This window comes from Meleagris gallopavo, chromosome 2 (assembly GCF_905368555.1).
Source record: "Meleagris gallopavo chromosome 2, MGAL_WU_HG_1.1, whole genome shotgun sequence".
Classification (NCBI taxonomy): domain Eukaryota; kingdom Metazoa; phylum Chordata; class Aves; order Galliformes; family Phasianidae; genus Meleagris; species Meleagris gallopavo.
The window spans coordinates 26,311,708-26,337,042 of NC_139405.1; the positions used below are offsets into that span (position 1 = coordinate 26,311,708).

At 41.5% G+C, this 25,335-nt stretch overlaps 1 protein-coding gene across 4 annotated transcripts in view; it reads left to right on the top strand.

Annotated features, from left to right (window-relative positions):
• Nucleotides 1-25,335, top strand: part of TTC7A (tetratricopeptide repeat domain 7A) — a 161,407-nt gene that overhangs the window by 140 nt on the left and 135,932 nt on the right. The window contains exons 1-5 of one of the 4 annotated variants that reach the window (XM_085219391.1): nt 21-375; nt 975-1,138; nt 2,672-2,840; nt 18,630-18,760; nt 20,453-20,574. In XM_085219391.1, the coding sequence (XP_085075517.1) occupies nt 213-375; nt 975-1,138; nt 2,672-2,840; nt 18,630-18,760; nt 20,453-20,574 (749 nt within the window). In that variant the 5' untranslated portion in view covers nt 21-212. Of the gene's footprint in view, nt 1-20; nt 376-974; nt 1,139-2,671; nt 2,841-3,538; nt 3,601-18,629; nt 18,761-20,452; nt 20,575-25,335 lie in introns of those variants that run through there. The other 3 variants (XM_085219392.1, XM_085219390.1, XM_010706789.4) reach the window with 3 other exon arrangements.

Below are 25,335 nucleotides of genomic sequence, written 5' to 3' on the forward strand. Positions count from 1 at the left end.
GAGCGGGCGGGGCGGGGGCGTGGCTTACGGCGAGGGCGGGCCTTACAGTGAGGGGCGTGGTTCGCAGGATTGAGGCGGGCTCAGGCTCGTGGCCCCTTGCTCTTGACTGCGCCGGGGGGAGCGTGCTGCCCCCGCCCTTTCCTGCCCCGCCGTGTCTGGGCGGCTTCGTGCAGGCTGGGGGCTGCTGCCGGGCGGGGCGGGCGCGCGCTAAGATGGCGGCTAAGGGCCCGCTGTCTCACGTGAAACTGGAGGGGGAGATTGAGCGGTGCCGGGCGGAGGGGCACTGGGGGCAGCTCCGGCTCCTGGTGCAGCAGCAGCTGCTGCCGCCGGCACGCACCCGGCGGAAAGTGGCGGCGGGGGGCACGGAGGAAACGGGTAAGCTTCCGTGCTCAGCGGGTCGGAGCCCTGCTGCGGCGGGGCGAGAGGGGCGCTCCGTGCGGGGGTCGCTGTGCCCGGCCCGGCGGCGCGCTGTGCTGAAGCCCTCCGGCTCCGAACCGGTCGTCCTGTGAGGATCCCGTCCGGGCTGAAGCGCGGGCTGCGCCTCGCCTCTCTGTGGGAGAACCGCTGAGGAGCGAGGCTGTGCCGCGTGGAGCTGGGACCTTCACTTGTTCCCTTAAGCATAACAGCAGTTTAGTTGCTCTGAAAGCGTTACCTGTTGGTTTGCAGCCATGTCACTCTAGCACGAGGATGAACTGTGCTGTCAAAGCTGTAGGATCCTGTCAGGGAGATCTTCAAGTCAAAAGGAAGTGTCATAAGGTTTCCAGTAGCTCGAAGTTAGTGCAACTTCTCTTCCCTCCTACTCCCCCCCTTATTATTTCTTTCTGTCTCTAGGGGTTACTATTTCTGTCTCTTGAAGGTGGTGTATTCTTTAATGCTCTTTAATTGCTAATTTAACGCTAGTTATATTATAAAAATAGCATTCTTGAGTGATCAGCTCTAAGTGATGTTTCTTGTTGATTGATGTGTGCATTTAGAGGACTACGGGAGTATGCTGCTTGCAGAAGCTTTGCTGGAAGAATGCTTGAAGGAAAACTTTGCCAAACTGAAGGACTCTGTTCCACTGACAGAGAGGAGTGAGCCAAAATTGAGTGAGGCTAAGCAGCATCTGACCAATGTCTTAATCAGAGGAAAACTGCGAGTAAGTGGGCCCTGTCACTGTAATTCCTGTTAATCTGATACTTTTCTTATGCACTTGTTAGCCTGATAGGAAGGACGTTGCCTAATCACGTCCCTCTGTGTACCATGCTGTATTTATAGGTATTACTGATGTACTGGTAATTCAGTGCCCCTTTGCAGTCTCTTCTGTTGGATGTAGTACATACAAACAGATGATGTGCTGCAAATATGTACTGTTTATTTTTGTTGAGAAAGTGGTGGAGCTCTCTGCAGTGTTGAGGCATGGCCACAGAGCAGTGTTGCTGGGCTAGCCGTCTGCTGGACCTTCTGCTGCTCATGGGCTGAGGGAACTGTGTGCAGCTCCTGATGGATGTGAGACCTGCTGTGAGCAGCTGCTGGGTGTCTGAGGTTGTAGTGCAAGTCCAGGATTACAGCCTGGCATTTCTCTCAGCCTCTGCCAGAGAAGATAGGCAAAGTTATGCCTCAGATTTATTTTATGGTCTGGGTACGTGGTTTGTAGCTGCACGTAAGCTAAGCTGCAGAGCTTTGGGAGAGTTTCAAGATCAGCGGTTGCTGGCATCCTTGACACACAGTAAAATAGCTTTAAGAAATCTGTGAGTTACGACAGTCTGAAGTTCTAGACTTGTATTACTTTTAAACTTACGGGCTAGTTATCCTGGAAGCGTGTGTTATACTTGAATTGCTTGCTGTGGCACACATGCTTAGTGTTTTGTTTTTTTTTTTCCCCAGGGGTGCTCCTTGTTAACTTCTTGAAAGTCAGTATAATTAAAAAATAGAAGGTTGGAGAAGGAAGCGTGATGCATCTAGCTCTACAGTTCAACCCCAGTAATGGAAAGAACAACTGAATTTTCTCAGGTCTTAGTGTTAGGTTTGGCTTCAGGAATTGCAGTTAGTGTTTCTTAGTTATGACTTAGCTACTCATTTAAGATTGGGCCTGTGTTGATTGAGTGTGTTGAGAAAAGGAGGGCAGAGTTAGGAATCGCTTCATGCTTTCTGAAGCACAAGAAGGGTCTGAACGTTAGTATTTTACTGAGATATTTTTTTTTTCTTCATCAGTTTGTATGGATATTTTCAATCCTTAGGAAACCAGTCAAATCTTAAAAATGGTAGACATGCCTTCTTTTTTTCTACCTTGAGAAAGCTTGGGAGCTTTCCTGCTCTTTAGTTAAAAGTATGGAGGAGAGGATAGTAGCTGACTGAACAACACTTTCTTCCTAGTTTCGATGCAGGGGATTTATGTGTATGTGGCCAGTTCTGACACTGGTAAGCTTTTATGTGTTAGCAGAGGCTGGTGAACGAATAGAATCGGGTCAACCACTTCAGAGTAGTTCCTTGACCTTTGTGGTTTACTTCTCTCACTAGCTTATCCCAAAAGTCACTAGACACTTAAATCCTTCTTACCCCAACCTGTGTAGTTTGCGAGGTTAAGAATAAAGCATTCTTAATTTGCTCAGTTTGTTCTCGAGTACCTCATTTGTGCTATCTGGTATTTTACTGTGTATTCACTCTTTTCTTTCCCCCACCTCCTTTTCAGCCTAAATATATGACAGAAACTATGCTGATCCTTGGAAAGCTTCATTATGTAGAGGGATCCTACAGAGATGCCATCAGCATGTATGCAAAAGCAGGAATTGATGACCTCTCAACAAAAGATGAACCTTTGTACATGCTGCGTCTGGTGGCTGAAGCCTTTGTTATTAAAGGTAAGGGATCACGTGTGTATATTTGAAGTATGCTGTTGAGGTTGAAGTTACATTTCCAAGATTGGAACAGAATTAGGGCAGTGCTGTACCTTTAGAAAATCCTACTGGCTGTGGTCTGTGTAGTTTAATTTTAAAGGCATTAAGGAGTCTTAGTCCATGGTTTTTAAAACTGGCTGACTTGCAAAGAAAAGCTTGACATTGGAAATAGTGTGGTAACTATTGGCTGTGAGTCAGCAACACACCTATGCTATGTGTTTTTGGGAAAATCTAAATCAACCTTTCAGCTTAATTGGGGCCTGCGTTTTCTCTTAGAGTTCATCCACTTGTAAATGTTAATGATTTCTGTGAAATAAACGAGGACATTGTTACCAAGTTTTAAACTCTGGACTAATGCAATATGTGCTTTCAAATCAGGGTAGTATGTTTTTGCAATGTATATCACATGGTGTCAGACCTATTGTACAAACAGGAGTCTCCTTCCCTTTTTATTTCTACGAATGTTGCAGTGAGAGATCTTAATCAAAACCGCCTCTGTTGATAGTGAAAGCGTATTTCAGTTTTGAGTGGGTGAAAGGAAGGCTCTAGTTGGTTATTGCTTTGGGAGGGGGAAGATCAGTAGCCTTCTCCTTCATTTGCTTTCAGTTTCTTTATAAATGTTGCTCAAGTACTGCTACCTATCTACTGCTTTCTACTCTTTTCAGCATGTCCACCAGCTAATTAGGTGAATGAGAACTCTGTGATGATCAGATACCTTCAACTGGTATGTAAAAGAGTGATGCCAAATCAACCCAACATGCTATTTGACTGGGCTGCTAGTATTGCTGATAATTTGGGTGTTCTGTGAACTCACACATTCGTTCTCCTTTTTTTTTTTTTTTTTTTTAAACCTGTTTTTGCTGCCTTGCTTGCTTTGGTTATGTTTGCTGTGGCACTGGTTGAATCTGCTTTGTTAATGAGCTTTTGTGGAGTAGGACTAATTCACCTGTAACTTGTACTAGAGCTTGCATGGTACAGAAGAGTGAGTGACTACTAGTCCATTTATTGTAGGATTTTTTGTTTTTTGAGACTAGTGGGGCACTCAGCCTTTCTGGGAATTGGGTAAGATCCTTGGGTGAGATGAGAGTATAACAAGGTATGCATGAATGCTGACAAAATGACATTGCTCCTGGAAGACTTCTGTGATAGATGACCACACTGCCTTATGAAGATGCAGGAGGTGGAGGTGTTTAGCTCAGATGATCAGGCTTTAATATTTTTTTTTTTAACAGCTTAGTGTGGAGTACAAATATTTTTTTTTTTGCACCTGTGCGTGTTTATAAGGTGCTCCCACTATTACAGAGTTACCTCTTTGCAGTCCTGTTTCACAGCGTTCATCCTCCTTAATGATTACTTCCAGATCAGCCAGGATATCAGGGGTATATAGTAAGTCACTTGATATTCTACCAAAGCTTTTGACCAAAAAGTCCAGCTGAATGGAACTTGCCCAGCTAACTTTAAAGAAAGTGCTCACTCCTAGGATCGTAGTTTCTGTATTCTGTATGATTGACATACCAGTTCTACAGAAGCAGGTGTTAGAAACTTGCACAGGAAACTGTGACAACAGCAGCGTGGATCTAAATTTTCTTTTCAAAATGTGTCTGCTCAAGCTACAGCTGCAGGACAAGTAGCAGAACATGAATTTGAATTACTTAAAATTTACTTAAATGTTAGTATAAGGACTTTTTCCTTTTTTTTTTTCTTTTTTTTCATTTGGTGTCTATAGAAATTCTGTTGATGCCTTTGGTTGAATTACTGTTAGCTTACACAAGCTGAAAACTTCTCTAAAGTCACTCTTGAGCATCACTGATAAAATTTCTGCAGAGATCATTAACGCAACAATCCAAAAAAAGCCAGAACCCTATCTTTATTTTCTCTTTATTTCAGGAACTTCAATTCCCTGCTTAATTTTTCATTCTGATCTTTTTGTAACTGGAGGAAGGGGCGAGAATACTCATGTTCACCCAGTAACAGACCAGGGCTTGTTACTACTTAATATAAATATGAAACCGTCTTGTTTTGTGTGTAGGTAGTACTGTTCTCAAGGATAGTGCAGGAAGGGTCACAAGAAAAAAGTCAAATCAAAGGCATTCATACTTCTCCGTCTTAATGTTGGAGGCAAACTAAAACACGGTGAGAAAGAGGATCTGTGCAAATCCAGTATGGGGTAGAAATGAAACATGAGACAGTAAAACTGAGGTTGCTTTCTTAGAGCACCTTTTAAATTCCACAATACTGAAGGCTGGATGCTGAGCTAAATCTGAGGGACCTCTGAAGAATGGTAGCAGGTGGTTGGTTGATGTTACAGTAAGAAGAGATACAAATTTGCTGCCCTACTAATTGAGCTGTAGAAGTTGAAGAGCAGGAAAAGTTTTCTTGCTTGCCATGCTCTGTTGGCTTCCACCCAAAATGAGTTCACACATGAAATACTGAAGTTGTTTATGAATACTAGGGTTTGAGCTACCAACAAATTGCAGGATAAATGTCAGAAGTTAAGATTCTTCCAGTATCTAAGCTGATGGCTTCTGCTTCTCCTGTTCCCAAATCCCTGCATTGATGGGAGAGGAGTAGCACGTCATAGTCCTGTGGGCACTGAGTGGAGCACTAACAACAGTTTGATTCTTAGTGGTGACTGTTAACCTCTGTTGTGAGTTAACGGGTGGTTGGAGTGTACGTGTCTCTCCTTCCTCCTCATCTTCTGTGAGGTTAATTCCACCTTAAAACCTCTACTTGGTTTACAGTATGGCAGGTAATTGCTGATGCAAGCAGTTGTGAGAAACCGTATTGAGTAATAAAACTTGCTTGTGTATTGCTTCTTATTCTTTTGGGATGCACTGTGGCTTTGTTACTTGTGTTGCCCATTTGAGGCATGCAGGCAGAGCTGCAAAACTGCACGTGTAGATGTAAGTCCATTGGCTTGCCTTACCTCTGGCAGCACTTGCTGCAGAAACTGCAGTGATCCCCATCTGCTCCCAGTGGATAGATCTTTCTACTATGGTAGAGTTGGTCACAACCTAACCCTTTTCAAAGCAAAGTGTATCTCTAGCCAGGACTTAAGCTCACCTAAATTCCCTATTTGTGGAATAACTGTGTCTAAATAAATTAGTTTTTGTAGCTATCAGGGGGGTTATATGTTCCTATATTTTTGTGTTTGGAGGTTTTCATTCCCTAGCTCATGTCACTGTTCTCTGCAGAAACGTGAATGGAGTGATTTCTTGCCTGGTGATATTGCTGCTTCTGGTATTTGGCTTTTTACAGTGAGTGTCTTTGAAATAAAATTTATGTAGACAACTGAAGTTCATTAAGCTGGTTGTACGGATAGGAAGTTGGAGCTACGGAGAACTGAAGTGAGTTGCTTTCTGTCATGCTGTGAGTCAGTGGCAAAACTGAAGAAAGGAAGTAGGAAAAAGATCTCCCATGGCTAACTTGTCTGTTGACTCAGTCATTTTCTGTAGTGTCAGAGCCATTTTAAGCTATTCTAGAGTAGGTTTTGTGTAAATATATTAAAAATATGAAAAAGATGTAATGTGAATTGCATACTTGTGCTGGTTTTTGTTCTTTTTAAATGCTTTTTGGATTAGTTCCAATGGAGATGTGCTCTCTCCTCTTTTGTTGCCTAAGTACTTGGTGTGAGTGCAGGGAGGTGGTGCACCTAGAAGTCTGAAGCCTCTTTTGTTTGGGAGCTGCGTGGTGCCCAGCCTTTCTTGCAGCCCGTTGCCAACCTGAGTCATGAAGGCGTGGGGAGGACTTAATTGGCATATGGACCCTGGGCTCTGTCATGACTGGCAGTTCTTTAGACTTCTGATGGGGATGTGCAGTGTCAGAGCTGCTGTGGGGTGAGTCACTCCATTAGGGAGGAGCTCCTTGCATCCAGCAGATCTGCTGCCAGACCTCCAATGGACTTCCTATTTGAATCTCTGCATGCAAATCAGTGGTGAAATAAGAATGCTCATAGTTTCTAGCTGCTTTCCTGGGAAGTAGGGCTTTAACAGTCCCACTACCTCTTTGTTTCCCTTTGTCCATCCTTCAGTAATTTTTGTGTCTTTACTGCTAATTTCAGCTCAGTGTGGGAGATCAGGTCTGAATCTCTGTACAGTCAGAAGCTGGCAGTGCTGAACTCATGGCCTCCTCAGTTGGTGCCTCATGTGGATGGACTGAAGGCCTGGTTCAGTGGTGGCTGGAATGAAGCTTTGGGATAACATACTTGTGGGAGGCTAAGGAATGCTGAGGTGAATCTCTACTACGTTGATTTCTAAAGGCTTGAGGTATTTGAAAACCTCAGAAAGGAGCCCCATGGTATCAAAAGGTTTTGATATGGAGCTCAGCATTTTTGAATCTCGGAAAAAAAAGACACGTAGAAGAGATCATTAAATGTTGTGACTGTGAGAAGCCTTGGGGAGTTTGTATTTTGTTACAAGTCAACCACAAATCACATGTATAAGAATTTTTTTTTAGTCCCGTGGCTTGGAACATTCTGTATTTTGTCCTATACCCTACTTTAGCCATTTGAAGGTGTTCAAGAGCAGTAGTAATGTGACACTTCTGAAGAACCGTAAGGTCGCGATGCCAATGCTTCTAGATTGAGCCATGCACATGCTTCAAGCCAGTCACTGTTCTTTGGAGCTTTCCCAGGAGCTGTGAGTTAGACTGATGGTAGCAGAGCTCTGAGCCCAGCATGTGAGGGCTTTTCCAGAATTTAAGAATCCATCCAGGATTCTGGGTTTAGATCAGCTCTGTGGGTTTTCAGGGTTCTGTGTTTGTTTAGTTGCATTTAGGACTAGTCTCACATTTTCATGTTTCTTGTAAGGTTGTGTCTTTTAAAACTTCCAAGGTGAGATCAGCATTGCTTGAAAAGATATTTTTCTGCTTTCTGTCCATGTAAAATCTCAATCTTGGATTTGTAAAATTGGAAGTGATTGCAGGTTATAATAGTGCTGTGGATGGAAAATGGTGGTATCACAAGTATGCGGAGAAACAAATCTTTTAAGAAATAATAAAAAGAAAGAACTTTTAGTCTTTTCTGAAACCTACGCACTTGGTTTTAGCATGATTTTTAGATGGATCAGTTTGTGCCTCTTTTTTTTTTTTAACTATCTATTTTAAACTTCCTTTTTGCTTCTTCATTTAATTCTTATGGTATTTCTTGTTGTTTTGAGAATCTATTAAAAATGTGGGTTTGCATCTACTAACCATAGCTGTGGTACTATCATTTTTTCTTTCTACCTAATCAGGAGATACTTCACCTATTCGTTCATATGCTTCAGGGAAGTCCTTTACATTTGCGTGTCATTTCATTATTTTTTAATACTGTTTTCTCCAGCACAACTAATTCTCTAGGTGAAATTTGTGCTCAGCTGTATTTGCTTGGAAACTAGAATAAAATGTCCATTTAAAAATGTCTTTATTGCAAAGCTAAGTAATGATAAATCTACTTTTTTTTTTTCTTGCTCATTAAATAGTTTGATTAAGAAAAGATTTTCAGTTAAATAAATTTCACTTGAAACAGACAGTTTTAACTCAATGCTTGTGTAGAGTTAGAAGTGGTAGAGTTTTGGTGATTAATGCTTTTTTTTTTTTTTTAATAAATAGATTAAAAGTGGAAAGTAACCTTTCCCACTTGGTTTTATTTAATCAAAGCTGTATTGATTCTTCAGCTTTGAAAAGCTGTTCACTAGATTAAACAAATGGAATGAGATGAAAGGAAAAAAGAGAGGAGGGGGTTGTGGTTTTTTGTTTTTTTTTCTCCTTTGCTTCATGGAAGAGAGCCTTTATTTTGAAGACTAATTTCAGCATTTCATCAAATTCTAACTTCAGTTTGTTTTCTTTTTTTACTTAATGCTGCCCATTGCATGCTGCAAAGATAAATTTTGTTCAAATAATTAAATAAAACATGTTGTGGGCTTAACTCAAACAGTCATATTTTTAAGGAGAGTCCTTCCAAAACCTGAATTTCCAGTTAACTTCTGTGGTGTGGCATTTCTATGTACTTGGTCTTTGTTGAATGAGATGGCAATACCCAAACTATTGAGTGTGCTGGAACAGTGACTGAAGTAATTTCAAGAACCAGCAGTTTGAACAGTTGCTAGTGCAGATAAGCTGAGTTTAGAAATGCTATGTAGTTTTGCAGAGTCATAATCTATTTTGTTATCCTCCTTTCAGAATGAATTCACACTTCTGATTTCTTTTTGCTAGAGACATGTTTTGTCCAGGTGACAGTTCACAAACCTGTTGCAGGCTAATTGGATACTTCCTCAGTTTGCCCTTTTTTCTGAGGACATAAAAGCTCGCAAGTCGCACTCTCGTTTCCCAGACTAGCATTTAGAATGCTATCCTGACTGATGCCAAAAAAAACAACCCACCACCACATCTGTCCTTATGACTGTGTATTTTTGTGCTTGGTATTGTTCCATTGGCTGATCATAAGAGATCAAGTTGTCCAAGAAAAACTTTTCTGTAGTGCGTAAGATTCCTACATGCTCTCTTTTTTGCTGTGTAAGGATATGACTTGTCTTGACAAGTAAGATAAATGTAGAATAGGATTATTGGAAGGGTGATGACACTTTTCCATGTTCAGATAAAACATTTGCCTTGTCCTTTCTGGGCAGTAATAAGGGAAAGTAAAAGCATGTTGTAATTGCCTGTGTCAAGATAAAGATGATCCATTCCTGCATTACTGTTTGTTAGTCCTATGACTGTAAGGAAGACTTACAGTTCTGCTGTGGTACAAAGGGAGAATCCAGATCTTCCTCTGTCCTTCTACCACCACCGCCTCTCACCTTATGTAAATCCTGCCTGCATTGCTGCTTCTGGCTGACCGGGGGACATGTTGCTGTCATGTACCCATAGAGCAAAAATGGGTGATAGGCTGTAAGGGGCAGGGAAAATCCTGAGGGTGTGAATTCCCTCCCTACTTACACTAATTCATTTAGATATCGATATGACACAATTGTCAGTATGGACTGCTTACTGTAGGCTTTTTCTTGATGGGTTCTAATCATTTTCTACTCTAATCCAGCTCAGACCAGGAGAGCTGTTATCTGAACATATTCTGACTTAGCTGGGACCCCCCATTCACTGCTCTGGAACCTGCCAGCCTTGCAGATGGCATTGCTGGCTAATGCAAGAATGTGTGGTACAGTCTGATGCTGAGAACTGCCTAACTGAGAATAAGGCATTTTGTTTGCAGAACTTGTTTGCACTTTTGCTTAACAAAAACTGTCTCTTTTAAATGTTGATGCACATCAGAGGAAGAGACTTTGTTCTGTACCTCATGTATGCTTCAAAGTGCTCCTGCCTACAATTATGTCAACTAGACAGGGGAGCATGTAGTTCTTGTGCTGACATCAGGGTAGTTGTCTGATAGGCAAAAGCTCTGCTTTGTAGATGCAGGTGCTTTGTTAAGTTGTAATCCCTTTTTTTTTTTTTTTTTTTTTTTTTTTTTTTTTTTTTTTCTCTTCTGCTCCAAAAGTACATCACAGAACCACAGAATGGCCTGGGTTGGAAGGGACCTCAAGGATCCTGAATCTCCAATGCCCCTGCAACAGGCAGAGCCACCAACTTCCCCCTTTAATACTAGACCAGGCTACCTAGGGCCCCATCCTGCTTGGCCTTGAACATCCCCAGGGACATATTGAAGTGTACTCTGGTTCAGTGACTGCAGTTTTACACAAGAACTTTCTCACTGGTGCTGCTGCCAGGCAGTGATGCAGTGAGCCCAAACAGTACATCCCTAGATCATCAGTGCAACCATACTCTGTTGTGCCCCGTCCACTTGGCTTTCCTACTTCTCCACTTCTGCCTGCTGTATTTAGGCTAGAGACGAATGTAATTCTTCATCTGTGAAAGTATGTGGATGATGTTAACCAAGTCAGCAAGTTGTGAGAGAATGCTGCTCTCACCTGTTTACTGTAGTCCAGCAGTGCTATCTCCTTCACTGCAGTCAGATGTATCATAGAATGGAGGTGTCCTGCTACAAACCAGGGATGTACAAATGTTCCATTGGGATTCAGAAAGAAAATACATAGGTTGTTCTGAAAGTAATGCCTTTTATTTATTTTCATGGAAACTAGAACAGATACAGAGAGCACAATAGCACTGTCTGGTACAGCAAATTCTCAGCTGCAAAGTGCTATTTTTCAGTGTAGTTGCCACCATTAGATATGCATTTTTCCGGCAATAAACAAGAATGTATGAAAATCTGCATCCATAAAGGTGATCCCCTGTTTCACAGCTGCTATGATGGCATCATTGCTTAAATGCACCACTCACTGCCTCAGTGTGCTCACATGCCTTGTTTAGTCTCCATGGAGCTTCAGCAAGTATTGATGAATGGCACTGTGCCATTTTTCTGCATGGAGGAATTCAGACGCACCTTTGCTTCATCTGCACTTCCATGTCAGATGCCATTGTGTGAGACTGCCCTTCTACTGCCCTCTGACATACAGCAACAACATGTAGTGGAATACTGGCAGGAATGTTCAATCTCTACTGCTTATCACTAACACCTGCCTCTGATGTCATGGGCCAACATCATATAATAGAGGCATTACTTTTGGAGCAGCCCTTGTGCCTTGAAGATTTCCATCAGGATGTTGTGGATTGCTGATAATGCACACAGAAGTGAGCAATAAAAAAATGGTGGAGCTGACACTTCTCTTAGTATGAGCCTTTCATTAGCCACATTCTGCAGTCCTCGCTTCTACCTTTGTAATTAGGTCACACCAGTGATGTTTGAAGTCCAGCAACATTCAATTCAGTAATTAAAAAATTTAACTGAATCTTGCAATAAATTTTTAGCAGCTTCTTTTGGGGTTTCTTTCTCAATAGCTAAGGGGTCAAACCGCATACCGTTGCGCGAACACTTGTTCTTCCTGCTGTGGTAAATGGCTGAAATGATACATGAAAGACAATGTGGTCACAAGCTAAAATGTATTCCTTTGTTAGCAAATAAATACTTTCCTTGTATCAAATCCTTGGGATTTGAAGGAAGAACTGTTACAAACAAGCCATTGAAGGAAAAACACTGGAGAATATACTGTAAGGCATAAATTAGTAAAAACAAAGTTTTTGAAAAAATTGCGCAGGTGTAACAACTTCTGGAGCCACTGCTTTGCAATTAATGAAAAAGTGGTTTCTAGAGTAAGGCTGCAGAGGTGGCATCACGAGAAATTTGTTATCAGTTGTAGGTAAGATTTTGTAGAAAGAAGAGAAACCAAGAAGTGCACAGAGTGATCCAGGGTGTTATCAGTTTGGTAGTTCTGTAAACGCAAAACCTTTGAATGGTAGAATTATTACGGTACTCTGTGATGCAGGGGGAAGTGAGCAAAAGCATCTTTCACACACACCCTCACTGGTTTTCTTGTGGCAAAGTGCTTAAAAGAGCTGTTGAACTTAAAAATGTTTAACAAAAAGATGAGCGCTCCAAATTTGCTCACCTTTTCTGTGATGACTGTCAGTAGCATGCTACCTAGCAGGAGTTTACAAAGAGCAAAAACCCAACATGTTTTATCTGTCCATTCAAGGTAGAGGTGATGTTTTAATGACAAGGAAGCAACTGAAACTGCTTTTACAGCAGATGTTGGCAAATGTTTCCATCATTATCTGATTGTTGTTATTTTTTTGTTGCAGTTGCTGAATATGCTGCCTACAAAAACTCATACCTGTACACAAATTTCTAACCCTTTTAAAAATTGTCCAAATAATGAGTTTTGGTGGGTTTTGAACCCATTTGTTGTTAACGTTGTTTATGACCAACCGATCGACACAGGGTAGAGGGAAATATACTAGCTGATTATTATTATTAAATTATTATTATTATTATTATTATTATTATTATTAAATTAAAAGAAATTTAGTCAGTGCAGCCTACAGCGCACTACTTCCCTTTGGGTCTGCATGCCTTTGTCAGCTATGGCAGCCATTAAAACTGAATATGAAATTAAATCCAAGAACTGGACCTTTCAATCAGTGTATCAGTGTAAACCAAAGATTTTTTTGCCAAAAAAAGTGCAGAACCACAATCCATCACATGGTTCTCTCTAAAAATATAATTCCTGTTTTTCTAATGACACAGAAAATATTTTGTACTGTAATGAAATTGAAAAATATTTTTAGTTTTTCTTTATCTCATTCTTCAAATTATATTTGAGTAGGTTACATAACATGCACATTATATTAGTTTAGAAGTCCATATATTATTTATGAATGTGCTTATTGGAAATGCTAGCTCAGTAGAATAAGGATGTGTGATCAAAAAGACGGAGGCTGCTTTGTTGTCGTTTAAAGTCCAGGTTCAAAGATCTGCTGTGAAGCTGTAGAGCAACCAGCCTGCAGGCGTCACATCTTGATATGCTCAGGAAAACAGATGTCCTTGGATTGAGGTGGTTGTCTTTTGTGTTGCAGGGAGGTATGCCAAGCCAATGTGGAACTGGTTGGGGGAGGTGACTGAAGTGGCTTCTCAGAGCATTGCTTGCCACCCCCGTGGCTACACGTGTGTTCAATCAGGAAGCTTTCCTGGTTTTAGACATCAACTAGAACTGTAGGTGCAAGTCTAAGCAGATAATGTTCTCCTTTGCATAATGAGTGTAACAGTGTTAGGATTAGGTTATTGCAACCAAAAGTTGAATGTCTGGGAGTAGGTGTTGAGTTCTGCTTTGGTGCAGCTAAGCAGCCTTTCAGAGGCAATTTCCCTGTTTCATTTTCCATGCTGTGGATCAAAATGTCTTTGGAGGGTTTCAGCTGAGGTCACGAGTTTTCTGCACTTGCTGTAAGATGCAAGGCTTTTGTGTGGCAGTAATTTGAAGCAATAGCATGAGAAGCTTGTGCAGCATTCTTGCAAAACAAAACCTCTTTCCTCCCTCTGCCCTTTCACAAAATGCAATATAAGTATATGGATGTATTTAAAACCCAGGGCGTCTAGGCCTTTCTTGCTCCAGTTCTGTTTGCATTGCAAGAAAATGCAATTAAACTGATAGGCCAGTTGCTGGGAGGATGAGTGTCAAGACCGCTGGTGTGAATTATTTAAGCTGCTGTGAGTTGTGGCAGAAATAATACGTAACACTGGGTCTTGCTTATGTCAAGCCAATCCAGACAGCTGCTTTGTTTTGTTGAAATGTGGGCTTTGCAATACACCATAATGTGATTGCTTGGTTGAGAGCTGTGCTCTAAAGTTGGCTTCTTGGCTGGCAGTGGGGCAGGATGGCCATAGTACCAATTCTACAAGGGTTTGGTTGTGCCTTTTAATTCTGCTTTCTTTGAAAAAGTGTTTAGTGCACCTCTGAACTTTAGTTCACGTGTGTATGTGTTTCAGGAGCTGGTCTTGTTTTGGTGTGGGCTGACCTGTTAGAACTGTGCTGAAGTGGCTACAGGTGCCCAGGAGAAGACATCCTGTGCTGGAAGGGATGCAGGACTGAGGATGTGCAGCTGCTGTGCTGTGGTTCACACCCTAGTTTACCTTGGGACAAATTATTTATTTACCTGTAGTAACACCACTGCATGTCCTCAGCTTAGCAGCTCACTGGCTTCTGGCCAGGGTAGCCTGTCTGTGGCTGTGAGCATAGGTATGCCTTGAGTTGCAGACTGGAACTGATGCTTTTGGCAGAGTTATAAGTCCACCCTAAGCTCTTTTTTCAGTTCCTATCAATGTGCTTGACACAGACATTATGCCAGGCCACATGGAAGCCTGTGTTAGAATGAAAATGATGAGAACTGTGAGTAAACCTCCTAATTAGTAGAAGTAATGCTGCTATGTGAGGAACTAGTTTATGAATTGGAAGAAGCGGGCTACCTTAGCCTGCTCTTCTCCCTAGCAGCTGTGCAGTCTCCATCTATTCACAGAGCCTGGGTAAAGCCCTGATGAGTCTGTGCTGACCGTTCTTCAAGCAGCAAGTTGGACTGTAACCTCCCAGGACCCCTTCCAACCTGAATTTTGCTGTGATCTCTGTTGCTGAGAATAAGCCCTTATGTCTGTTTTCCTGTTCTTTTAATAACGTCACTTCAGAGCATTGGAACCACATGACATGTTTTCTTCCTTTGGGAAGGACTGGATGAGATGAAGCTGGAAATAAACCTTCCTAAAATGTCCCCACTCAGGTTTTCATGAATGAAAGCAGTGCATTTCAACTTTAGGAAGGAATTTCTTCAGTCTGTGACGACTCTTATATGCCTTATGGTGTGTTTCTTTTCTGGCATAAATGTAAATTAGCTTTAGAATGGCAGAAGAACTAGCAAAAATTAGAGAGATAAAGAGCCAGAGATGATTTTTTGGAGGAATAACGAAAGTGGATGGAAGCCTTTCCTTTATTCAAGAAAGAGAAGTAATGCTTCTATACATAGAAAGCTGCTGCCTCTGAAGTAGGTAGAAAGAGTTTATTTTTTTTTGTGAAAGATCTTTCTTTAACTTGAGCCAAACCCATTAGTAAATGGTATTTTCTGTATGTAAAATGTTTCTGTAATATGTATTTGTGTATGTCTGTTTATTTAAATCTGGGCATCTGATTTGTATGAGAGAAATCATGGTATAGGTGAGTTATAAGTTGGTATCGTCTTAACGTAACTGGTTTTAAAAAATTCCTTAACCAGCTGTCCAGAAAGCAGGTAGCTTTGCCCATAAGTTAATTCAATCTCAGCAGGAGCTATGTTTGCTAAGTCTGATGTGACACATTCCACACACTTAGTGGTCTTCTGTGTCTTTTGGGGAATTGAGTTGAATTAAAAATGCATGCAATTCTGCAAAGGATTTTCTTTGCTGATAACTGGAGAATGGAGAAGAGTTAGTGGAATTTGTGCTTTCAGGGCTGGTGGGTATTTAAACAGTGCTATCCGCACGCAGCTGCAGCTCAAGCAAATCTGTTGTTCTTGGGACTTTGCACTGTGAGAGCTGAATGGATGGCTGCAGAGTAGGAAATTTGTTTTGTCCTTCATTTTTGTCTGCTGCATTTGCTGCCTGCCCGCTCTGATTTTTCTTCTTGTGTTTCTGTGGTGAATCTGGTTCAGATTCTGCAGAAAATCTTACACTCTGATAGCATCAGGTCAGCACACACAGTATGAACAGGAAGCGCTGTGACTAATTTCACATCATGTGGGTCATTCCTCCTTGCCCTTTGCAAGTGGAAAAATCTGTGCAGTGTAGCATACCATCTCCTTTCAGTATTTTATACATTGCTCTGTGATTACTGTAGCAAGAATTCTTTTTGGAAATGTTGGTATCCCCATCTTCATTCTGCTCCACCTCTGTTTTTGTGGCTGCGCGGATGGGTATGTTTGTTGTCACTTGGTGCTGGCAAAAGCTGCTTGTTTTCCTCCCCCACATCGGAGCTTAAAGATAGTAGCTCCTTGCAGTGTGCGGCAGCCTGTATGTAAATGGTTTTTGTCAGCCTGTTCTGTGTGTGACATCTCCCACGACAGCCGCCCCCACACAGACGGTGCTCGGGTGGCTCTTGCAGCATCCTGATCAGAGTGGTGACTCTGAAATGCAACACTTTGTTGGTTTTATTTTTGGGTAAGGTGGATGGCTCGAAATTCAGAGGTGAATTGAGTCAGATCTGAGAGTAATACATGTAAGTTGATGTGGCTTTACCACTGGATGTTTTCTCTTGAGTATTGAGTTAACATCCTTTTTTCCTTCTCAGTATGTAGAAACAGAATGAAGAGCAACTCTGAAATAGTAGGGAAAAAATCTTGACATAAAGCCAGAGGCTTCAAAAGTGGATTGGAGGACAAAATCTGTTGGATTTCTCCTATGCAAGATGGATGTCAGTAGAAAGGAGACAGCACAGAATGGTTGTTAGTGATAAGCAGCAAGATAATTGTCCCCAGGATTTTCAAGAGTGCAGGATACTCACATGTGCTTCTCCTTGGTGGGTCCTGGGGGAATGTGCCATGGATCTTCGATCTGGGACAGAGCAGTGGGGAACCACCCTCTAAAAGGGCATTGAGGTGCTGGAGCAGGTCCAAAGAAGGGCAACAGGGCTGGTGAAGGGCTTGGAGAATATGCCCTATGAGGAGAGGCTGAAGGAACTGGGGCTGCTTAGTCTGGGGAAAAGGAGGCTGAGGGGAAACCTTATTGCTCTCTTCCAATATCTGAGAGGTGCCCGCAGCAAGAACAGGGTTGGTTTCTTCTCACTGGTGACAGGTGACAGGATGAGGGGAAATGGCCTCATATTGCACCAGTGTAAGTTTAGGTTGGATATCAGGAAACATTTTTTACGGAAATGGTTGTTAAGCTCTGGAGGAGGCTCCCCAGGGAGGTGGTTGAGTCACCATCCCTGGATGTGTTTAAAAACCGTTTGGATGTGGTGCTCAGGGACGTGATTTAGTAGAGGGTTGTTAGTTAGGCTAGTATGGTTAGGTTGTGGTTGGACTCGATGATCTTTAAGGTCTTTTCCAACCTGAGTGATTCTATGATTCTATGTGGGGCTTCTTCTTCCACTGAAGTAACTGCTCATGTCTGCCTCAAAGGCAGAACTTGAGACAGGGAAACTCCTAGCACAGTTACCAAGGGGACAAAATGGAAACTTTGAATGTGAAAAATAAACAAAGCTAAGAACGTCTAGGAGTCTCAGACTCCTCTAGAATGAGTGCTTCTACACATTGTTCATCATAGAGTAGCCTGGCTCCCCTTTACCATGGAGTCCTAAAGTGAGCTCTGCTGGGTGCCCAGGTTTACGTATAAGAAAGGTGTTGTTCCTGGTTTGAGCTGCAGCTTTTCACATGGGGCAAATTCTTTTGGCATATGCTGTGGTGGTCCTCATTGCTTCCCTGGGGAGCCTGTCCAAACAGCTCATCCTTCAGACCTGTGTCAGGAAGGCTAGGATTTTGTGTTACATCTTAAAAGTTTTTCATTAGTATTGCAGTGTTGTTATATATAAAATTTTCTGGGAAATGCATACTAAACAATTTGTAACCTGTGTGGACTACTGGGCATCTATGCAGTTGTTTGGCGTAAAAGACCCAGGTTTCCAAGCGGTGTTGTGGGGGATAAGAATCTATATAGATCAGAATAAGATCAGTGTGCATGTATATAGCCTCTCCAAAGAGATATAGGGAAATAAAGCATATAGTAGTGGGAGGCTAGGCAAGGACTGTAGCTATGGATCTCTATTTATGTGCTATATGATTGTTAAAGGAGCTGATGATAATGTTTCTATGGTACAAAAAACAAGTGTGGTTTGTTTTTTTTTCTTCTCTTTGGAATAGAGGGTGACTTTGTAGTTTTCTTGTTTTCCAAGAACTCTCTGTGTGTCTGTGCAATTTGCGAGTGCTTAGATTTTCCACAAAAGGCTTCAGATCTTCCAGTTCTATGTTGGTGTCTTTCTCCAAGTTTCTTCTTCAAAACTGCTGCTATTGAAAGCTTCACTTGGAGTAGTGGATGCTCAGAAATTCTCGCATCCATTGCTAAGGTGTTTCTGAAATAGCACTTATATTGAATCACCCAAAATCTGTAGCCATCTTTGGAAATATAGGCCATAATTTCTCTGCTTGCTCTTCCTTGACAAAGGATTTCTGTGTCCTTTCTTCATAAAATGTTCAAAAGGTGCTGTAGAAGCATGCAGTGGTACCATGTTAGAGCAGCATGACAAAAATGCCTTGCATGTGTAAGAATTTTATTTTCTCGGGATTTTTTCCTAAAAGCCACTAAAACTATGGGGAAATCTACATATGGAAAAACTTTGCTGTCAGACAGTAAATACAAGTATAACGTGGCTGTGTTGCTGTTAGTGGACTCCAGTTAAAGAAGGTGTTGCTATTTTACAGGTCTGTCTCTGGAGCGCTCAACCAACTCAATTGCCTCACGTGCTCGCCTGTGCGAAAGGGAGGAAGAAGTCATGACTTGCTTTGAAACTGCATGTGTCATTGCTCAAGTGTACCTGCAGGAGCTTGAAAAGGTAAGGAATGTGCTCAGGTGTTGCCTGGTGACTTGAGTAGAACATCCAGGAATTTTGGCTGCAGAGTGGTGGTGAAAACATCAAGCAATTATAGATAATAAAGAGAATGAGAACGAGTCTGAAGGAGCCAGGTGTCTTAGCATTTCTGCAGGCTGAGTTTTTCAGTATAAGCAGTTGCAAAACAGCTGTTTGTCTGGTCTCTGCCAGTTTCTTTTGAAAATGACATGTAGAAACCAATTTTGCCTGCAGTAAAGTACTGAATACTTGATGTGCTCAGGTCCTTATCTCAAATTTAGCTCTTACTAAAAAGGATTACGGACTTTATGGAGCAAGTGCTACCATGAAGGAGCCCTAGACATTTTACATATCGGCCATGTAAATGATACACAGTACTGGACTTTGAGATCCCTAACAAGCTGGAAGTTACCTTTTGGCTTGTTTATAGCACCTTAGCTGCCGATGCTTTGCCATTTCCAGGTGAAAGTGGAGGAACCTGGATCAATAGCAAGTAACTGCTCAGTCTGGTGTTGGCTAAGGATGCTGAGTAAGATGAGTACTGAGCTCTATACTGAGCCGTAGTATGTGCCAGTTCCTTGCTGGGTACATGCTTAGGTACCTCTATCTCTGTAACTGCCTAGCAGCATTTAACAGGGACACACCGTAAGTTTTCATACTCTGTCCTCTGCCACACACTAAACTTGACATGAGCAGCAGTGAGGCAATGGACATTATCTATTATTCTTTATAGCCTTAGACCTTCTGACCAGATATTTATCCTCCTCTCAGCAGCAAGGCAGCTGGTTTTGTTTTCAGTTGTGTTAAAACAAGAAAAATAAGCTTACGGCGCACACAAAAATTCATTAAGTAGCCAGCTAACAAGTTGTTTGGTCTGTTTCTTTGCGAGAAAAAGCTAAATTACCTTTTTATTTAAAATGAAGTGTAGCCTTTTCCTTGCAGGAGGACCACTTCCTGCAGTGCTGGGCACTGGAAATGTTTTCACTGAGAACTTGTGTCCACCACGAAGGGAAAAAGTTTGAACAATAATTTGTTCATCATCTAGACTCGGATGGAGGATTCCTGATTCACTCACTCAGTCCATAGATCCTTTTCATTCCTGGAAGTAAAATACTACTTTGGAGAGTATACACAGTGCAATTTCTAGCAGTGAAAGCTGTTTGTTAGCTGATCTGGAAGATAGAGCTTCTAAGAAAGCCAAAGAAAGAAGGGTTTGGTCAGACTCAAAGAGGAAATGCTAAGATTCTGCCATCAGGACTCCTTGTAGGTTACTAACTCTCTTAAAAATATTTGTCATGTTAAGCTAGGTATCCCTACTTAAACATTGTGTTTCTATTTCTATGCAAGATGCTGGCTCTGGTCAGAGTAGTACTTCTGAAGCCCTTGGTATTGATATGTAGCCTTCTGTTTTATCAGAATGGAAAGTAGCAGATGCTGATGTTTCAAAACTCACATTGCACACAGAATATTTCACAGAAGTCACTGTATAGTTTATTTTAAAGTTGTCTTTGGAAGGTTTTTGGAGTAGAATAGAATAGAATACCTCATGAAGGTAGGTTTTCAAGCAACCTGAGGAGGAATCTGATAACAGAAGCTAACATTTTATTCTTGGTATCTTGTGGGGAAGTGAATAGTTCAAAGAGGTGTCTGTAATCCCACTGATTTCTTTCCTCACAGACTTTAAACAACACACATTCAAGGAATATGAAGGGCAGCAACACGGCATACTCTGAGTTTGAACTGTCGTACTTCCTGGAAGCAGCTCTACAGAGTGCCTACGTGACTCATTTAAAAAAGGGGTAGGTGGACGCAGATGTTACTAGAAATAGATAAAAAATCAAAAATACTGCTTGTTTTGTCTCAGAACAGATGAGACTTACGTCTTCATGTGTTCTGTTGTGACTTTTTTTTTTTTTTGCTGCTGTTGACTTGCTTCAAGTTTTCTCATATCCTACCCCTCCCACCCGCCTTTCCCTCTCATCCTAAGCCCGGACTCACAAGTAGGGTGGGGTTCGACTATTTTATTGTCTTGACTCAGCTCTGTTCCCTGTGGAGATGAGAGGAGTCTGACCATAGAGAGCGTGTGGAATGTAAATACTACTAAGTTCTTTTTGAATATTCAGCCCCAAGGCCTGGTTTAGAGTTCAGTGAAGTCTTAAGGGCTTTTTCTTTTAGTTATTGAAGTTCTTGAATGTCTTGATCAAACCCCTGAATCTGTGTGGTTTAACTAGAAAGAATGCCCTCTTTCAAAGGCCATTGGTGAGAGCACATGACCCCTAAAACAGGCAGTATCTTCAAATCTATTTAGCTGATGGAGAGATTGCCGTGTGGGGAGAATGTTCTTTTACCATGTGTAAACAATACTTGTAAGAGTTCATCTTCCCTAGTCCTTTTTTTGCTGCAAACATCACTTTTGTTCTTAAGGAATCAGATACTGAATTTCTCACTGTTCTGTAGAATATAATTGGTCAAAGTTTTGTAAACTTTCTTAAGCAAACTGTCTTTGAAAGTATTTCATTTTGGTGGTTTTTATAATCTTCACACCCAAAGATATTTTCTCTGCTTTTCTTTACTCCTTTTTCCTTCTGGATGAAATGGAGAAGAAAGGGAAAAAGAAAAATATGGAGAGACAGAAAAGAAGAAAATGAGAAAAAAAAATCTCAGCAAAGATTGGTTTAAATTCTTCTGTATAAAAAAGAACCCAAACGTATTTTGTTTCTGTTGTTGGAGGAAGGACTGCTTCAGTTCAGTTTGTTTTTTTCTCTTTTTTTTTCCCTCAGTAATGATTTATATGCACCTATGAATATGCTTGATGTTCTCTACTGTTTTATTTGCTAGGATTAAAAGCCTTTGTGTACAGTACGGTTGTACTTACTATAGCATGTCCATGCAGGGTGCCTTGAGGTAAGCCTTATTTAACCCAAAGGCTTTGTTCATAAAGATCAGGTGTTGTGACCCCTTTAGTCAACTGCCTGCAAGTTTATTTGTAAGAAAGTACAAGGTTCCAAGTGCAAGATGTAGCCCCAGTGATACAGGATACACATGTGGTTTTCCCATGGGAGATGATGGTTGACCATCTGTAGCTCAAAGAGTGGGCTTTACTGGCCCTTTGCCATTTTGGTAGCAAACAAAAAGCTCAGGTCTTGCCAGTAAACTCATTAACTATGTAATAAAATAAAATCTCATTTAGAACATATGGCACTGATGTCCTCTAGGCACCTTTTGAATAACAAACTCGCTCATGTTCATTTATTCAGCAACATTTGAAATTCAATCTTCATCACTTCAATATATCCAGTGGGTTGTTTTAGCTATTACTGTGAGCCCTGGTTGCTCTCTTCCCACGTTATTATAATGACAACCTTTTAAAAAAGAAAAAAACCTAACTCTACAGGAAAACAGTTGGGAATCAAAATACATGTGTGAATTAAGCACCACTTTGATTATATGCTGAATTGCTGCAATAGCAGCAAAATGTTCTCTGTAGCTGTCTCCTGATGAAAAAACAGCCTCGTTACTCCCGTGGAGCTGACATGTCTGTGACAAGAACAAAGCCCAGTTCATTTTGCAGCTCTTCCAGTGCAAATCAGAAGCAAAAGCCAGTGAAATTAAAGGACCAGAGGGAGGAAAATGAGACAAGTGGGAATCCCTTGCTTGTATCTGTGCCCCCTGCTTGTATATTAATGTGCAGTTTCTGCCACGAGAGGGCATAAACAGCTTTGGGATATGTGAAGGAAAAGGGTGGGAGGGTGAGAAGGGAAGAGGCCTTTTCAGATATTTTGTGTGTAGGTCTTGGGAGGTGCCATGCCCTTCCCCTGGGCACCTGTGTACAAAACAGGACTATAGGGGAGCTGATGTCTCCTCAGCAGATGAGCCGGGAAAGGAATGGTACTGTCCTGCTTTGTTCCTGCTGGCAACCTCTTGGAGCGTGATCAGGGATCATAGAGTCATACAATGGCTGGGTTGGGAGCGACCTTAAGGATCATCTAGATCCAAACTCCCTGTCATTGGCAGGATTGCCACCCAGTATGTCAGATTAGGTCAGGGCCCATCCTACCTGACCTTGACACCTCCAGGAATAGGGCACCCACAGCTTCTCTGCGCATCCTGTGCCAATCCTTCACCACTCACTGAGTAAAAAAGTTAATTTAATGATCCTTATGGTCCCTTCCAACCCAGATCTTTCTAGGACACTGTGATGTGACTTTCCTGTGTACAACTCTAGACAACTCTCTGAGGGGACAGCCACCTCTGGAGAGCAAATAATGCAGGAGGCAGAGATGTCCCTTCCTCTTTTAGTGCAGGCTAAAAAGAAGGCAGCTTCCTCACTCACATGCACCCATGCAAAACAAAGGTGCGTGGTGCTAAGGAGCAAGCTGCGAGGGTCAGCAGGTCCTACAGACAGCTGTGACTGTTCTTTTCCCTGTTAATAGACAGGTTAACTTGGAAATACTGTGTTGCTGAAAGTGCATCTGCTGCAGTTGCAAATAGGATTCATCTGTATGAAGTAACAGTTATTTCTGTGTGACTCTTTTAATGGTATTTGAAGTATGTATGGAGTAGCAAAGGAAATGAAAATGTCAGGGCGTTCCAGAGGAAGTGGATGGTTTTGGAAGCTCTGTGTGCTTCTGAAAATAATGGTTTTCTGAAAAGTAAGTATTAAGAACTTAGTAAAAAATCAGATTTCCTTATGATCCTTCATGCTAGGGGCCTGAGATACTTTGGAAAGCCCTGATGAAATTGCCTGCTAGGGAAAGCTTATGCAGTTCTTTTTCTCTTCTCCTGTCATTTTTGCAGAGCCCTCAGTTCCATTTTTTGAAATGTTACAGGCTTCTGTTGCAAGGGCACTTGGAAAGAGTGACTTCATGTATGTGTTAGTGTTACAGTAGAATCTAACAAAATTTTTGCCAGAATATTAATCTTTTTCTGAGGAATTTGTGTGGGTTTGCTTGCCATTTATCCCTTCTTCAGTCCTCCCAGTCTAGCACTTAATAAAGGAAGCTTAGGACACTGCAGCTATTAATTCACAAGTGAGTCTTACTGCCTACTAGATGAGTCTATGAAGACTGCTCTGAAACTAATGGCTCTTATTTTATTACGTTGGCCCACGATGTCAGAGGTGAATGTTGGTGGTACGGCAGTAGCGGTTGAACCTTCCTGCCACTATCCCATTACATGTTGTTGCTGTGTGATAGATGGCAGCAGAAGGGCAGTCTGACAAAATGGTGTCTGACATGGAAGTGTGTCTGAAGCAAAAGTGCGTCAGTGAATTCCTCCATGCAGAAAAAATGGCACCCACTGACATTTCATCAATGCTTGCTGAATGTTCATGGAGAACAGACAGTTGGTGTGAGCACAGTGGGGTGGTGGGTAGTGCGTTTCAGCAGTGGTGGCAGTGGCAGTGGGTCACCTCCGCTGGTGCAGATTTTTGAGTGTGGCATGCAGACTCTTACTCATTGCTGACCAAAAAAAAAAAAAAAAAAGTTATTTGTAGCTGAGAGTATGCTTTAAGAAGTAGTGCTTTTGTGTTCTTTGTATTGGTTGTAGTTTCCATGGGAATCAATATCAGACATTGCTTTTGGAGCAACCAACATAGATAAGTGCTAAGCTTTTTCCTTTAGTCGGTTGGTTAGTTTGGGATTTGGGGCTGTGGTGTTTTTGTTTGTTTATTTTGGTGTTTTTTTTGAGTCTAGTTTGTTTGACAGGTTGACACTGGGAAACACTAATGTGATTTGTTGTAGTTAGTTGTCTTGTATCTTTCATAAGAATCTGAGGTCTAGTTATTTGAGTACTTTTTATGCCTGTGCATGAGCTGCTGTTTAAGGAGAAAGTATGAATTCTTAAAAAGCTGGGAGAGATACAGAAGGAGCTTCAGAGTGGCCATGGTACTCCTGCTGTTTGTGTGCTTTCCACTGGACAAGTGACTCTGCAAACTGCCCTGTACCCATCTCCAGATAATCTCTTCCATTTGTTAGTGGTTATTTTCACAGTTATTAAATGGGGATAATGACATGGTCTTTTGGGGTCCGCTTCGGCTCATTATCTGTATTTTTTTTCAATGATTTTGCACAGAAAACAATGTATTTCTTAAGTTTCTTGCCTTAAAATTTTGTGTAGTGTTAACCAAATGATGTGACATAAATATGATATGACTGTTTCCATTCATAGTCTGGTAATTACTCTATATTAAAGAGGGTACTTCTACAAAAGAAAAAAAAACAACAAAAACAAAAAAAAAAACAACAATCCACAGAGAACAAAAAAACACAGCAGCAAAAAAAACCCACAGAGTTTTATTCCATGCTGGACTGAGTCATTACTCAGTGTGCTCTCAGTTGCTGTTTGCACTGATGATTTTCTGCATTCCTCTTTATTAAATTAGCTATACTTGAATTCTAAAGCATGTTTCATCGTGACTTTTAAAATATCTCTGTTACCACCTTTGTGGCTAAAACCACAGCAGTTCATTTAATGGCCAGGTGCTGTTTCCTTCTGGTTCCTCTTTTTTTTTTTAAAAAAAATTTCTGTGGCATTTTAGCAGTGCAGTAGGGGCCTACAGA